The 17,308-nt window shown below is 44.8% G+C and overlaps 1 protein-coding gene across 2 annotated transcripts in view; it reads right to left on the reverse strand.

Moving 5' to 3' along the window:
• The window catches only part of NISCH (nischarin), a gene marked incomplete at both ends in the record, with an annotated part of 41,812 nt that extends 24,825 nt beyond the window's left edge, over nt 1–16,987 (reverse strand). For both annotated transcript variants that reach the window (XM_080715278.1, XM_080715277.1), the window contains 3 exons: nt 12,478–12,660; nt 13,852–13,935; nt 16,889–16,987. In XM_080715278.1, the coding sequence (XP_080571404.1) occupies nt 12,478–12,660; nt 13,852–13,935; nt 16,889–16,987 (366 nt within the window). The remainder of the gene's footprint in view (nt 1–12,477; nt 12,661–13,851; nt 13,936–16,888) is intronic.
• Nucleotides 16,988–17,308: the final 321 nt, after the last annotated feature.

Consider the following 17,308-nt stretch of genomic DNA (forward strand, 5'->3'; position numbering starts at 1 on the left):
CCTCCCAGCCTGTGTATGCTTTTAACTTTTGTTCAAAGTAATTTTGACTAGGAAGATTTTTATTTATTTATTTTTTTGTGGTACTGGGGATTGAACTCAGGGACATTCTACCTCTGAGCTACACCCCCAGCTCTACTGTTTTTTATTTTTTTGTGGTACTGAGGATGGAACACGGGGCATTCTATCTCCGAGCTACACCCCCAGCCCTATTTTTTATTCTATTTATTTATTTAATTTTTTTGGTGGTACTGGGGGTGGAACCCAAGGGCTTTTCTATTCTGGGCTATACCTCCAGATCTATTTTATACTTTATTTGGAAACAGGGTCTCACTAAGTTGCTGAGAGCCTCACTAAGTATCTGAGGCTGGCTTCGAACCTGTGCGATCCTCCTGTCTCAGCCTCCTAAGCGCGGGAATTACAAAAGTGCGCCACCATGCCTGACCTATTTTTTTATTCTTTATTTTGAAACAGGGTCTCACTGAGTTGCAGAGGGCTTCACTAAGTAGCTGAGGCTGACTGTGAACCTCAATCCCCGTTTCATCCTTCCAAAAGCTGGGATTAAAAGCGTGTGACACCACGTCTGGCTTATTGTTTTTTATTTTGAAAAAGGGTCTTGCTAAGTTGTAAAGCGCTTGCTATGTTGCTAAGGTTGGCTGCAAACTTGCAATTCTCTTCTCTCAGCCTCCTAAGTACTAGGATTATAGCTGTGTACCACTATGCCCAGCTAAGAAGTTTGTAATTTTTTTCCTTTGTAGCTCTGGGGCCTTTCCCCCCACCCCAAGAGTATAAGGATTTCTAATCTTCTTTTGGTCCCTTATAGAATGTTTTTTAATTGTTTATTTATTTAATCTGCTTGAAATTCAATTTATATATAATGTGAGAATCACTTCTCTCCCACCCTATTCCCCAGTGGATAAAAAGCCAAAGGGACAAATAAACCAACATAGCCCAGTATTAAGAGAGTAGGGGTCTGGCAGGAGTCCGCACAGCTGGATGTGAACGGGCCAACAGAGGACAAGGCTCCAGTTAGGAGTGACAGGAGAGGCTGCAGGTTCACGCTGAAGTTAGACCTCAGTCTCCTGCAACCTCTTAAACTCAGTCACATTTTTTCTTGACAGCTGTGAAGACCCTGAAGATTAGAAAGAGCATGGAATGGGCTGGGTCCATGGCTGTAATAGCGGTGGCTCAAGAGGCTGAGTCAGGAAGATTCCAAGTCTGAGGCCAGTATGGGCAATTTAGTGAGACCCTGCTTTGAAATAAGAATTAAAGGGACTAAGGATGTAGCTCAGTGGTAAAGTGCCCTTAGGATCAATTCCTAGGTTTAGTGGAAAAACAAAAACAAAAAAACCCAAGAGCATGGTACAACAGCTTGAAAACCAAGTCTTGTCTACAAATCCTTCTTACAGTTGGGTCACCCGGTTCTGAGAGCTCCCATCTCAATTCCCCAACAGGAGCTCTGAGGCCTCTCAGGCACTGGGCATGTTCAGAGACTCCAAGAGATCCCTCAAGGGAAGAGAGCGACCTGCTTCATCAGTTCTGAACAATCCACACCTTCTATAACACATGTCTTCAGGTAGCTGGCATCAGCTCAGAAAGAACACAGGAAAAGAACCTGTGTAAGGAGACAAGGATGGCATTTCCAGAAGACAAAGAGAGCTGAGAGACAGTGAGGACCAAGAGCAAGCTTTCACTTTGAGCCATCTATCTTTCTCTTCAGGCCAGGAAAAGGAAGGGTCCTTAGCAGCCCCTCTAGCTATTGCCAATACTCCTGAGGAATGCACCTGTGGGACAAGTGGCTCTCCACATACCTAACTCAGTTTGTGAGGAAGGGATTTGAGGTGCTTTAGGGTAACATGAATGTCTGCAGTAAAGAGCACTTTTTAAAAAGATATTCTTAAGCCAGGTGTGGTGGCACATGCTTGTAATTCCATCATTTGGGAGGCTGAGAGAGGAGGATCATGGTCTGCGGACAGCCTCAGCTACTTAGGCCCTTTACAACTCAGTGAGACCCTGTTTCAAAATAAAGAATAAAAAATAGGGCTAGGGGTGTAGCTCAGAGGAAGAATGCCTTTGGGTTCCATCCCTAGTACTGCAAAAAAGAAAAGAAAAAAAAAAAAAAGATATTCTTAGCCAGGGACGGTGGCCATATGCTTGTAATCCCAGCATTTGGGAGGCTGAGACAGGAGGATCATGGTTAGTGGCCAGCTTCGGCTACTTAGTGAGGTCCTCTGGAACTCATCGAGACTGTTCCAAAATAAAGAATAAAAAATAGGGCTAGGGGTGTCACTCAGAGGTAGAATGTCCCTGTGTTCCATCCCTAGTACTGCAAAAAATAAATAAATAAATAAATAAATTAAAAAATAATAATAAATAAAAAGGCATTTTTTTATACCTCAATAAAAATTTCAGCTAAACTGGTGGCACACACCTATAATCTCAATACTTGAGAAGCTGAGGCAGGAGGATCACGGGTTCAAGGCCAGCCTCAGCAGCTTAGTGAGAATTAACAAGACCCTGTTTCAAAACAAAATATAAAAAGGGCTGGGGTGTAGCTTAGAGATAGAATGCTCAATCCCCAGTACCCCCCAAAAAAGTTTTTTCAATTAAAAAGACATTAATAAGCTGGGTGTGGTGATATACACTTGTAATTCCAGTACCTGGGAGGCTGAGACAGGAGGATTGCAGGTTTGTGGCCAGCCTCAGCTACTTAGGCCCTCCACAGCTTAGTGAGACCATGTTTCAAAATATAAAAAATAGGGCTAGGGAGTATAGCTCGGAGGTAGAATGCCCCTGGGTTCAATCCCCAGTACAACAATAACAACAAATAACCAAAAAAACTTTAATAAGGTGAACGTGGTGGCACACACCTGTAATCCCAGTACCTGGGAGTCTTATCAAGAAAGGCCTTAACAACATAGGGAGACCCTGCTTCAAAACAAAGAATAAAGAGCTGAGAGTGTAGCTCAGAGGTATAACTCACCTGGCTTTAATCCCAGTACCACAGAAAAATCAAAACAACCATAATAAAACACTCATCCACCCAAATGTGTTATAAACTCACTGATCAGCTACACCACTGCCAACCACAGTGGGTTAGAATGCAGCCTTGGGTAGAGATAGTTTTATCTTTCTCCTCTCTTGTGGTGCTAGGAATCATACCTGGGGCCTTCTGGATGCTAGGCAAGCGCTTACCACTGAGTTATACCCTGAGGTGAGCAGAGTTTTGAGCTCCAGAGAAGCACGTCATAGACTATTAAGGCTACAGCTCCATGGCTTACATTCTAACTGAACATGTCTGTGCGCAGAACTCCAAAACCAAGTGTACTCCAAAACACATATGACTGCACTCAATGAATACCCTTGAACAGTCCATGACAATTCTGCTTGGCTCATGCTAGGGCACTGTGCTGTCAGTGGGGCATTAACCAGGGAATCTATTATGTGTCTCTGAGGCCATCACCCAAGTGTGATTTGGACTCATTATGTGATAAAGGCAGGGCTCCTGTCTAGCTTTTATTTTATGTTGGTGACAAGGCATGCTAGTAGGAGTCAAGCACACAATTTCCTACTTAGGGATTCAAACCTACACCTTAACCAAGAATGTTCCAAGACTACACTGAAAAAAATCTTCTGTCATTAACATTTTCAGTTCTTGCAGCTTAAAGTACAAAAATAAGGGAGATCATTCTTTTTTGTGTATGTGTGATACTGGGGTTCCTGGAAACCCTTCTACCTCTGGGCTACACTCCCAGACCTATTTTTATACTTTTTTATTTGGAAACAGGGTCTCTTAAGCCAGTGCGGCTTAAGAGACCCTGTTCAAACCTGCATGATCCTCCTGTCTCCACATCTCAAGTGTGGGGATTACAAGCATGCACCACAATGCCTGCCTTCTCAGCTACATTCTTAGCCCTCTAGTTTTTAATTCTGAAATAGGCTCTTGGCAAGGCTGGCCTCAAACCTGCCTTCCCCTTCTCAGCCTCCCAAGTACATGGACTACAGTGCCACATGCCAGGCTATAGCCTCTTCAAATTTTGAAAAATATTTTTATTCTATCAAAGTGTCCCCCCTTCTTAGTGTAATTTTTTTTTTGAAACTGGGGATCAAATTCAGGATGGTGCACTTTGCAAGGCAAATGCTTTGCCACTAAGTTACATCCTGGCCTTATAATGTGGTATTTATTTATTTATTTATTTATTTATTTATTTATTTATTGGGTCTGGTGATGGAACCCAGAGGCATTCAACCTCCAAGCTACACCCCTGCCCTATTTTTTATTCTTTAATTTGAAACAGGGTCTCACTAAGTTGCGGAGGGCCTCACTAAGTATATGAGGCTGTCTGCGAACCATGGTCCCAGCCTCCCAAATGCTGAGATTACAAGCGTGGATCACCACGCCCAGCTATGATGTAGGGTGTGTGTGTGTGTGTGTGTGTGTGTGTGTGTGTGTGTGTGTGTGTGTGTGTGTGTGGTACTGAGGTTCCTGGAAGCCCTTCTACCTCTGGGCTACACTCCCAGACCTATTTTATACTTTTTATTTGGAAACAGGTTCTCTTAAGCCAGCTCGCTGGCTTCGAACCAGCGCGATCCTCCTGTCTCTGCCTTCCAAGTGCAGGGATTACAAGCATGGGGATTACAAGCGTGGACCACCACGCCCGGCTATGATGTAGTTTTAAAAGAAGAAAATAACATAAGTATCATCTTTCTTCCCTTACCAGGACAGCTCAGTAAAGGCTAGATGGTAGGTAAGCACTTACCACTGAAAAATACCCTGGGGTGAGGAGAGATGTAAGCTCCACAGAAGCACGTCATAGACTAATAAGGCTATAGATCCATGGCTTACATTCTGACTGCATATGTTTGTGCACAGAGCCCCAAAACCAAGTGTATCCCAAAACACATCTGACTCTGAGCCCACCTCTTTTCTAAGCCTTAAACCTTCACTGTACAGGCACCTGCAGCCACTAAAAGAGATCTCTAGGCAGGTACCTAACAGTGGACTTCAAGATAGTAGAACTGAGTTTTTCTTCCAATACAGCTCCTTCCCAGTAATTTATTCCAAGCCAATCATTTAGCTTTTCTGTACTTCAGTCACTATAAGCTAGAGGGTGATGATCCAGGAGCTCCTTATCATTAAAATCCATACCATGCTGGCAATTGTAATCCCAGCTTCGTGGGAGGCTGAGCAGGAGGGTCGCAAGTTTGACATCAGCCTTAGCAATTTAGGGAGAACTTGTCTCAAAATAAAAATAGCCGGGCGTGGTGGCGCACGCTTGTAATCTCCACACTTGGGAGGAGGAGACAGGAGGATCATGCAGGTTCGAAGCTAGCCTTGCTGGCTTAGGAGACCCTGTTTCCAAATAAAAAAATATAAAAAATAGGTCTGGGAGTGTAGCCCAGAGGTAGAAGGGTTTCCAGGAACCCCAGTACCACCAAATAAATAAATAAATAAATAAATAAATAAGTCAGTCAAGGATATAGAATAACTGGGTTTAATTCCTAGTACTGCAAATCAACAAAACCAAAAAGCAAACTAAACCAAACCACACCACAAAAGCATTAAGTTGGATCCTTACCTCACATCATACACAAAAAATTAACTCAGAATGAACCAGAGACCTGAATATAACAGCTAAAACTAAAATCTCTAGAAGAAAATAGTTTTGTTTTGATCTTGAAATAGGCATTTCTCAGACATGACACCAAAAACACAAGTAACCAAAGAAAAAATAGATAAATTGAAAATCACAACTGAAAAACTGCCAGGCAGCCGGGCATGGTGGCGCACACTTGTAATCCCAGCATTTGGGAGGTTGAGACAGGAGGATTGTGGTTCGCGACAGCCTCAACTACTTAGCGAGGCCCTTTGCAACTCAGTGACACCCTACTTCAAAGTAAAGAATAAAAAATAGGGCTGGGGGTATAGCTCAGAGGTAGAATGCCACTGGGTTCCATCCCTGGTACCACAAAAACAAAACAGAACAAAAAACCCTGCCAGGCATAGTGGCACAAACCTATAATCCCAGTACTTGGGAGGATCAGCATAAGCAATTTAGCCAGACCTTTTTTTTTTTTTTTTTTTTTTGGTACTGGGGATTGAACCCAGGGGCATTCTACCGCCGAGCTACATCCTCAACCCTATTTTTTATTATTTATTTTGAAACAGGGTCTCACTAAATTGCGGAGGGCCTCACTAAGTAACTGAGGCTATCTGCGAACCATAAGCTTCCTGTCTCAGCCTCCCAAATGCTGGGTTTACAAGCATGCACCACCACACTCAGCAAGACCTTTTTTGGGGGGGGCAGGGACAGTACTAGGGATGAAACCCAGGGACATTCTATCTCTGAGCTACACCCCTAGCCCTATTTTTTATTCTTTTATTTTGAAACAGGATCCCACTGAGTTGCAAAGGGCCTCATTAACGATCCTCCTGTCTCAGCCTCCCAAATGCTGGGATTACAAGCGCGTACCACAATACTCACCTAAGACCCTGTTTTATTTATTTTTAAATTTTTATTTTTTATTTTTTGTCATATTAGGAATGGAACCCAGGGGCTTTCTACCTTCGGGTTATACTCCCAGACCTACTTCATATTTTATTTGGAAATAGGGTCTAAGCTGCTGAGAGCCTCACTAAATAGCTGAGGCTAGCTTCAAACCTGTGTGATTCTCCTGTCTCAGCTTCCTAAGTACTAGGATTATAAGTGTGCACCACCAGGCCCGGCTTTAAGACCTTGTTTTAAAATAAAATAAAAAATATGTGAAAACCTAAGTTCACACAAAAACTTATACAGTAGCCCCCCCTTATCTACAGTTTCATTTTCTGTGGTTTCAGTCACTTACAGTAGACTGCAGTCTAAAATTATTTTTAAAAATTCCAGAAATAAATAATTTTAAGTTTTAAACTGCATGCCATTCTAAGTCTCATGAAGAGATTTCATGTGGCCCCACACTGTCCCCGCTGGAACATGAGTCAGCCTTTTGTACAGCATAGTCACACTATATACGCATCACTTTGTAGCCAACAAGCCATTTAGCAGCGATCACAGTAGTCACAGTACTGAGGTGCTGTGTTCCAGTCACCCTTATTTTATTTAAGTGATGCTGGCATGCCAAAGAAAAGCTATGAAGTGCTTCCTTAAGTGAAAAGGTGAATGTTTTAAACTCAAGGAAAGAAACAAATCATATAGCCGGGCGTGGTGGCGCACGCTTGTAATCCCCGCACTTGGGAGGCAGAGACAGGAGGATCGCGCAGGTTTGAAGCCAGCCACACGCGCTGGCTTAGGAGACCCTGTTTCCAAATAAAAATGCAAAAATAGGTCTGGGAGTGTAGCCCGGAGGTAGAAGGGCTTCCAGGAACCCCAGTACCACCAAAAAAAAAAAAAGAAAAAAGAAAAAAAAGAAACAAATCATATGCTAAGGCTGCTAAAATCTATAGTTAGGAATAAGTTGTCTACATAGGAAATTGGGAAGAAGAAAAAAGAAATCCTGCTAGTTTTGCTGTTGCACCTCAAATCGCCAAACTTAGGGCTAGAATACATGATTAAGTGCTTAGTTCAGATGAAAAAGCCAATTAAGTGTCTGTACTTACGTATAGAAAAAAAAAATAGCTGGGCATGATAGTGTATACCTATAATTCTAGTACTTGGGAGGCTGAGACAGGAGAATCAAAGCCAGCCTCAGCAATTTAGCAAGGTCCCTCAACAATTTAGCAAGATCTGTTTCAAAATAATAATAAATAAAAAGGGGTATGGCTGTAGCTTGGATGTCTCTGGGTTCAACTTCCAGTACCAACCAACCAACCAACCAACAAAAAACACTAAAAAAACCCCACAGTATATGTAGGAAGGCTCAGTACTATCCCTGCTTTTAGGCATCCACTGGATCTCTTGGAATGTATTCCCCATGGATAAAGGAGGAATGCTGTGCACAGAATTTCACAGCATCCTTACTCATTAGAGCCAAAAAGTTGAAACAACCCAAATGTCCCTCAACTGATGAATGGGTAGACAATGTGGTACAGCATTCACGCCTTACCCGTGGGGGTACATCCCAAGACCCCTTGTGGATGTCTGAAGCTGCAGACAGTACCAAACCCTATGTATACTGTGTTTTTTTCCCACATACATTCATTTGTACAACTGTGAACGTACTAAACTCAAGTGTATACTTTGAAAGAGTGAAGTTTATGGTTTGCAAATTATATCTTGATTAAAATGTAATCTACAAAAGACGGGCGTGGTGGCGTCTACTTATAATCCCAGCATTTGGAAGGCTGAGAGACAGGAGGATTGAGGTTTGAGGACAGCCTCAGTTACTTAGTGAGGCCCTTTGCAACTTTAGGGAGACCCTGTTTCAAAAAAAGAATAAAAAATAGAGCTGGGGGTATAGCTCGGAGGTAATGCCTTGGGTTCCATCTCCAGTACTGCAAAAAAAAAAAAAAAAAAGAAAAAAGAAAAAAAAAAAAAGAAAAGAAAAGAAAAAAGAAAAAAAGAAAAAAAGAAAAGCAACCTACAGGGCAGCCAAATAGGGTTCTCTTGTCCACCCCTCCCGAAACCTGCAAAACAAGAGGCAGAACACATCTGGAACAACTCCAGAGAAGACACTGATGATACAAAGGTTGAAAAACATTTCTGAGAGAGTCCAAGATAGCGAGAAAAGGCTGACCATGCTATTAAAACCCTGTTTGCTCAAGCTTAAATGAAGACCCAATCCTGTAGTTCTCAACTGGGTGTTGATTTTGCTCCCCAGGGAACACTGGGCAATGTCTGGAGAAATTTTTAATTGCCATAGGACATCTTCTATGCATTGTTTAGCAGTGTTAAGTTTTACTGGCACACAGTGGGAGAGGCCAGGAATGCTGCTGAACAACGCACAGGACAGCTCTTCACTGTGAAGAATTATCCAGAATTATTCACGTCTGAGAAACGAAACCCTGGCTTTATCTAATGACAGGACCTTTGTTTTGGAGTACTAGAGATTTAACCCAGGGGCATTCTCCCTCTGAGCTATATCCCCAGCCCTTTTTGTTATAATCAAAAATGCTTACAATATGAAAGTGTTAACCACGTATACTGCTGGTATATGTTAAATAAAATCCAAAGCAAAGCTGAATATGGTGGCACACATTTGTAATCCCAGCATTTGGGAGGCTGAGACAGGAGGATCATGGTTCGTGAACAGCCTTAGCTAGTGAGGCCCTCTGCAACTCAGTGAGACCCTGTTTCAAAGTAAAGAACAAAAAATATGGTTGGGGGTATAGCTCAAGAGGTAGAATGCCCTGGGTTCCATCCCTAGTACTGAAAAAAAAAAAAAAAAAAAAAATCCAAAGCACACAGATATACCCCAGCTGTAAATACCATCCTTTTCCACACAGCCTTACCTAGCTCAGGGGCCCAAGGTTAGAACCATCACCGAGTTTCACATCTTCAAGCTCTACTTAATGCCCAAGAAACATTCAGCTGTCTACTTCTGCAATGTCTTTAAGAAAGTTGTATTCAATCCTGGCTAGGCTTTTACAACTATGGCCTATACATACCTTCCTATAAGGTGAGACTTAAAAGGCAGTGGATTCTATCCTATCTTCATCATTTAAGGGGAAAAATAATTAAATATAAGTTACCTGAAAATCTGTCATCCAGAGAAAAGGGCTCCTAACATTTTGATGTATAACTTAGAATTTTCTGGACAACTATATTCATATAAAATTTTTTGTCATAAAAATAGAATCCTAGCCGGACATGGTGGCACACGCTTGTAATCCCAGCATTTGGGAGGCTGAGACTGAAGGATCGCAGTTCACAGAAAGCCTCAACTACTTAGTGAGCTCTTCACAATTCAGTGAGACCCTATTTCAAAAAAAAAAAAGACTAAAAAATAGCTGGGCGTGGTGGCGCACGCTTGTAATCCCCGCGCTTGGGAGGCAGAGACAGGAGAATCACGCAGGTTTGAAGCCAGCTGTGCATGCTGGCTTAGGAGACCCTGTTTCCAAATAAAAATGTAAAAATAGGTCTGGGAGTATAGCCCAGAGGTAGAAGGGCTTCCAGGAACCCCAGTACCACCCAAAACAAAATAAAATAAAAAAATAGAGGCTGAGGGTATAGCTCAGAGGTAGAATGCCCCTGGGTTCTATCTCCAGTACCGGGAAAAAAAAAAAAAAAAAAGAATCCTAGAGCCAGGTGAGATGGTGCATGCCGCCTATAATCCCAACTACTCAGGAGGCTGAGACAGGAAGATGACAAGTTCCAGCCTGGACAACATAGGTAGAGTATATCTAAAAATAAAGTAAAAAGGACCAGGGATATAGCTGAGTGGTAGAGTGCTTGCTTAGTATGCATGAGGCCCTGGGTTTAATCCCAGCACCACCATCACCACTATGAAAATAAATGAATAAATAAATAAATAAATAAAAATAAAGCCTAAGTTTCCACTGTTTTATGACCTATTCTTTTTTATATGACATACTTATTTCCCATGTCAACAAAGGCACAGCTACCATCATAGTGCACAATCCAGCTGCATCCTGTCCCTATTGGTTTCCTTTTTTTTTTTTTCTGGTGGTACTGGGGTTCCTGGAAACCCTTCTACCTCCAGGCTACACTCCCAGACACCTATTTTTTTTAATATTTTTATTTGGAAACAGGGTCTCTTAAGCCAGCATGGCTGGCTTCGAACCTGCGTGATCCTCCTGTCTCCGCCTCCCAAGCACAGGGATTACAAGTGTGCGCCACCACGCCTGGCTTTTGGTTTCCTTTTAACCTCTTTCCTTTAGACTTTTGAGTTGTGTTCAGTTTTGTGCTACAAATTCTGGAATGACTACATTTGTTCACATATTCTTTTTGCAGCTGCCTGATTTTTCTTTAGAATAAATTCTCAGAAGTAAGCCCAGTGTGGTGGCACACGTTTGTAATCCCAGCATTTGGGAGGCTGAGACCCAGAGGATCGCGGTTCACAGACAGCCTCAGCTACTCAGTAAGGCCCTTTGCAACTCAGTGAGACCCTGTTTCAAAATAAAGAATAAAAAATTGGGCAGGGGGTGTAGCTCGGAGGTCAAATGCCTCTGGTTTCCATTCCCAGATCTGGGAAAAAAAAAAAAAAATCCCAGAAGTAGAACTATTAGCTGTTTTCATTTTTTTGTACTGGGGGTGGAACCCAAGGGCATTCTACCTCCAAGCTACACCCCCAGCCCTATTTTTCAGTCTTTATTTTGAAACAGGGTCTCATTGAGTTGCAAAGGGCCTTACTAAGTATCTGAGGCTGTCCTTGAACCATGATCCTACTATCTCACCCTCTCAAATAGCTGTTTTTAAAGTTTTTGTCTCACACTGACAGACTGTCCGTAATGAAGTCTGATTAACTTATTCTGTAGCTCATGATTATTCCTCTATCAGAAGGGAAAGCATGGCTGCTCTACAACATACTCTCCAGTAGAGGAGGGTGTGTACCCTTAGCCTCAGCACCCTGGCATGCAGGCCCTGATGATGTGCTCCGAGATAACAACAATATTCTATCATCACAGATTGTCTGGAGCTATGAACCAACAACAACAATAGTGTATGCCAGGTGCTGGCTGCCTCTAACTCATCTTCACCCATCTGGATGGAAACCTAGTTTAAACACCCAAAAGTCATTCCTGTTAAACAAAATGTCTCATGGTAGCTGAGTAGGTGGCACATGCCCATGAGACTGAGGCAGGAGGACTGCAAATTCAAGGCTGGACTGGGCAATTTAATGAGATCCTGTCTCAAAATAAAATGGGCTGAAGACCAGGGACAGTGGCACAAGCCTGTAATCCCAGTACCTGGGATGCTGATATAGGAAGACCTATCTTGAGCAACTCAGCAAGATTATGTCTCAGAAATAAAAAAAATTTAAAAAAAAACAAAAACTAAGCTGTGTGTGGTAGCACGCTTGTAATCCCAGCATTTGGGAGGCTGAGACAGGAGGATCCGTGTTCAAGGACAGCCTCAGCTACTTAGGCCCTCTGCAACTCAATGAGACCCTATTTCAAACAAAGTAAAGAATAAAAACTAGGGCTGGGGATATAGCTCAGAGGTAGAATGCCCCTGGGTTCTATCCCCAGTACCACACACACACACACACACACACACACACACACACACAAAAAAAAAAAAAAAAAAAAAAAAAAAAAGGCTGAGGATGTAGCTCAGTGGTAGAGTGCCCAAGTGTAGCTTAGTGGTAGAGCGCCCCTGGGTTCGGTCCCCACCAATTAAAAAAACAAAAAAAGTCTTGTGGCTAAAAACAAAAACAAAAACACACACCTCTCTGAGCCACATTATTTTAATTTAAGGCAAATCTGCAAAAGAACACAATTCTACTTTACTCCATCTCTATCCAGGGAAATGACCTCCACCTTTTAACCCTGGAGTCAACTCCACCTACCCCTCTCCAAAGCTGAGGTCTGCATTGTTTTGCTGCCTTGAGCTTCAGGTTTGCAGGCAAAGGTGAGGAACTTACGTAGAAGTGAAAGTGCAAGAAGTGGGCCAGCACCCTGGGGGCCACGCCAGGGAAGGCCGCCAGCAGAGCCTGCAGGTACACCTCTAGGTCCTTCTCTCTCTTTTCCACTAAGCTTCTTGAATTTTTTCCAATTATCTTTTTAGGTGGAAGTAGACTTTTGTCGATTTTTTTCTCTGCAACAAGCTGTAAGAAAATATAAGCATTATCAACCACATATCAAGAAGCTCTGTGCTTATGTAAGAGCAAGGCAAGCAGCAGAGGGCAGACACTTGCCACAACTTCTACAGCCCTTCCTGGCCACAGTATAGGATCAGTGACCCAACTAGTGTACCTAGGATTTGGCTTCTTCAAATCTAGTCAGTATTAGAAATACCAATAAATTCCAGATGAGGAATTTTATCTGAAGACTTCAGGACACACTAAGAAAAGCAACACCTCTAGGCTTCTTTTTTTTTTTTTTATCTTATTTATTTATTTATTTATTTTTTTTTTTTTGGTGGTACTGGGGGTGGAACCCAGAGGCTTTCTACCTCCAGGCCATACTCCCAGACCTTTTTTATATTTTATTTGGAAACAGGGTCTCACTAAGTTGCTGAAAGCCTCACTAAATAGCTGAGGCTGGCTTTGAACCCGTGCGATCCTCCTGTCTCAGCCTCCCAAGCGCGGGGATTACAAACGTGTGCCACCACGCCCGGCAGACACCTCTAGGCTTCTAAACTGCCATCTTTTTCAAACCAGGATAAAAACCAATTGAGGCACTGTGATGTCTTGAACGCTCTCACTACAAATGGCCCAGAGAAAGGCAGCTCTCTCCAAAGCAGTGAGAAATGGAATCAGAGCCAAACGTTAAAATATGAGCTTTGGGCCAGGCATGGTGGCACACACTTGAAATCCTAGTGCTTGGGGGCCTGAGACAGGTGGTTCACAGGTTTGAAGTTAGCCCTGGTAAATCAGCGAGGTGCTCCACAGCTGAGTGAAAGCCTGTTTCCAAATAAGAAATAAAATCTGTTTGGGGATATAACTTGAGGTAGAATGCCTCTCGGTTCAATACTCAGGACAAAAAAAAAAAAAAAAAAGTAAGTACAGGCTCTAGAATAGTTAAGTTAGGAGGAACAAGTTTAAACCTGGTCCCTCTCCAGGAAACTGTCATATCCAAAATTCAAATAGGTTTTTTAGAGACTGTCTCATACTGGGGTTGAACTCCTAAGATCCACCAGTTCTTTTGTCAGTTACATTAATAAACTGCTTTATTAAAAAAGCAAACTATAGACATGAAGCTGGTTCTGCTCTAAAACTATGATGTGGCACAATGGGCACAATTGTAGCCCCAAAGCCCCAACCCTGGAACTCAGACTCCCACTGCCTAAAGGTTACCTTTTCATGCAGGTCATGGAAGTCACTGTAGCGGTGCTTAACTGTCCACTCATGGCTGCCATCAGTGACCTGGATGATATAAACCTAGAAGGGAAAAATGACAGTCCTTGTGGCAAGGGGAACCAGCTATCAATGGGCATCCTCACCCACTATTCTCTATACTTCACCCTTGGCGAGCACCAGGTGGTCCTCTCTTTTTTCTCCACAGGCCCAGTGTTAGGTCTGGGAGGTGCACAGGCAAACTAGTGGCTTCAACTAGCAGTGAGAAGAGGAAAAGGTGACTCTTCCACAGCCGAGAACCTCCTTAGGTTTTTCTTTTTTTGTGTGTGGGTTTGGGAATGGAATTCAGGAGCAATCGACCTCCGAGCTATACCCCCTGCCCTATTTTTTATTCTTTATTTTGAAACAGGGTCTCACTAAGATGCGGAGGGCCTAAGTAACTAAGGCTGTCTGCAAACCAAGATCCTCTGGTCTCAGCCTCCGGAATGCTGGGATTACAAGCATGTGCCACCACACCTGGCAGGTTTTAACCTCCTATATATAGATAATTCAAAACCCAACTATGAGTCTGGTAGGATCAGCTTTTCTGCTGTACCTCTTTCCAGGTACCCTGACTACATCCTATAAGCAAATTCTTCTTCAACACTTCAACTTGATCATGGCTGTGACTTCTGTTGCTGAATCAGAAGTTAAGACAGCAAGAAGCTTCTGTATGAGGCAGTGATGGGCAATTAGCCCTAAAAGGAGGTGATACAGTTAAGACCCGGGTTCAAACCTATCCTGCCATTTCCTGTGGCCTGTGTATCCCTTAAGTGATTGGGAGCCTAAACTCTCTCTGAGCCTCAGTCTCTCTGTCTTAAAATATGACAAGTATGAGCCGGGTGTAGTGGCGCACACTTGTAATCCCAGCATTTGGGAGGCTGAGACCAGAGGATCGCGGTTCAAGGATAGCCTCAGCTACTTAGTGAGGAGGCCCTTTGCAACTCAGTGAGAACTGGTTTCAAAATAAAGAATAAAAAATACAGCTGGGGGTGTAGCTCGGAGGTAGAGTGTCCCTGGGTTCCATCCCCAGTACCACACACACAAAAAAAAAGACAGGTGTGTGTGTGTATGCGCATATGTGTGTTTTACTGGGGATTGAGCCCAGGAGTTTTCTACCTCCGAGCTACTTCCCTACCCAAATTTTTTTTTTTTTTTTTTTTTTTTGTGGTACTGGGATGGAACCCAGGGGCTTTCTACCTCCGGGCTATATCCCCAGATCTATTTTATATTTTATTTGGAAACAGGGTCTCACTAAGTTGCTGAGAGCCTCACTAAGTAGCTGAGGCTAGCTTCAAACCTGCACAACCCTCCTGTCTCAGACTCCAAAGTGCTGGGATTACAAGCATGTGCCACCACGCCTGGCCTCAATTTTTTATTTTGGAACAGGTTCACACTAGGTTGATGAGACTCTCACTACTTACTGAGGCTGTCCTCAAGCCTGAGATCAACCTGTCTTAGCCTCCCAAGTATTGGGATTACAGGTGTGGCCACCACACCTGGCTTGGCAGGTTTAAAGATCCCGTATAATGCTTTGTACAGGGCCTGATACCTAACAAAGGGCAGGAAGGTTAATAACATCCAACCCGCACACTCCAGGGACAACGATGCTGTAGGGGCCAGTCTGGATCACCACCTTCTCCCCTCATACAGAAGCTTCTGTATGAGGCAGTGATGGGCAATTAGCCCTAAAAGGAGGTGTGTACCTCCCTTGGAAGAGGGACAAAGCCCTGAATATTGGAGAGCTTTTTATAGATGACCTTCCAGCTGATTGCAGCCAATGGGTTACGGCCAGCTCAGAGACCTCATCCCCATGTTCCTAATGTCCAGCCCCTCTCTGCAGCAGGGAAGGGGGAGGAGAAAATGGTCAACTCTGTTGAAGCATCTAGCCCTGAGAAGCAGCCATTTTGCCAGGGCCAGCCTGTTGCTCCAGGATCCGCCCCCAGTCTGTATTCCATCCTGAAGGTTTTCTTCCCCTGCCTCCTCTCCCCCCACAAAGAAAAAGAGCCAGAGAAATGGCCCATAGGAGGGGGCTTAGGGGGGAGCCAAAGGGGTGAGGTGTAAATTGGGCCAAGGCCCTCATCCACTCTCCACCCTCCTGGGAACAAAGGAAAGGATGCTGGGAGATCCTCAATGAGCTCCCCCTCCCACCCCAGCAAATTTCTGCCAGGCAACCCACCAGGTTCACAGGCCTGGCATCCAACCCCACCCAGATTTGAAGGCCTCCAGCCTTCCAGCAGTTGGGAACTACCTCCCTTTTCTGTACTATCTTCCGTAGAAATGTGTGTATGGGGGGGGTGGCTTGCTGCCCCATCTTGCCCCCACAGACCAAAGCCACACAAGCCCCCTAAAGTCTGTAGATCCTGCATTATAGTCCTGAGACACCCTCATTTACCTTGGCTGGGTCCCACCCCTCCCTCGTTTTTTTGTTTTTTTTTTAAATCTCTGCTGGACTCTCAGGAGCCTGAGACCACCTCCCCTTCCCCCAATTCGCAGAGCATTATCTCAACTGTGATCCCGGAATTCCAGATCAGGACCCTGCCCACTCTCCTCCATAATCTGCTGGGCCCTTGACCCTTTCCCCTGATGATTCCATCCATCAGAGATCCCCTCCCCAATTCCCTTCTCAGACACTCAATAAAGGACTCCCAGCTGGCACCCTTCCTGGTCTGGAGGATCTAGGGGGCTCTGGCTCATCTAGACATCATCCTCCCCAGGTCTCCTTTATCTCCATATCCCCTTCCACCGGTCTCGTTTTCAGATCGCGTACCTTTTTCTCAAGCCCATTCCCTGGGCCCCTCCCCAGAACCCTTCTTCAGGACTTGCAGGACCCAGCGCCCTCCCCAGACTACCCCATCCGAGGGAGGCGTCCCTCTTCACAATCGCAGACCCTTCTACCCTCTCTTCCCGGTCGCTGGGCCCAGGCCCCTCCCCACCCTCCATCTGGACTGCGGGTTCCAGCCATCACCCCGCTTCGTGGCCCGCGCTTCCACCACACCGTGTAAGTGTCCACGAGCTCGGAGCCCACGACGCGCGCCTCCTTGGCCGGCTCAGCCTCCCGCTCAGGCCCGAAGCTGCGGGCCCCCGCCGCCGCCATGTTCCGGGCTCCGCCGCCGCCGCCGCCGCCCGGCGCAGACTGGCAGCAGGAGGGGGCGGGGTCAGCGTCCCACCGCCCCCGGGCCCCCGCCGCCCCCCGCCCGCGCCGCGCCGCCATCTTGGCCCCGCCCTCGCCCCGCCTCTCACAGTGATCGACAGTACGGCCGGGGACACGCATGCGCAGTCCGCGCGCTTCAGCTACAGGGTCTGTACCTGCCTGAGTGCGCTGGAGAAAATGTGAGAGTCTGGGCCGGGGTTGCTTGGTCTCCGCCCCTCGGTCCTTGAGAAAGGAGGGCCTGGGCCTCCTCAGTGAAGCAGAGTA

Source organism: Muscardinus avellanarius (genome assembly GCF_963383645.1).
Source record: "Muscardinus avellanarius genome assembly, chromosome: 18".
Taxonomy (NCBI): Eukaryota; Metazoa; Chordata; class Mammalia; order Rodentia; family Gliridae; genus Muscardinus; species Muscardinus avellanarius.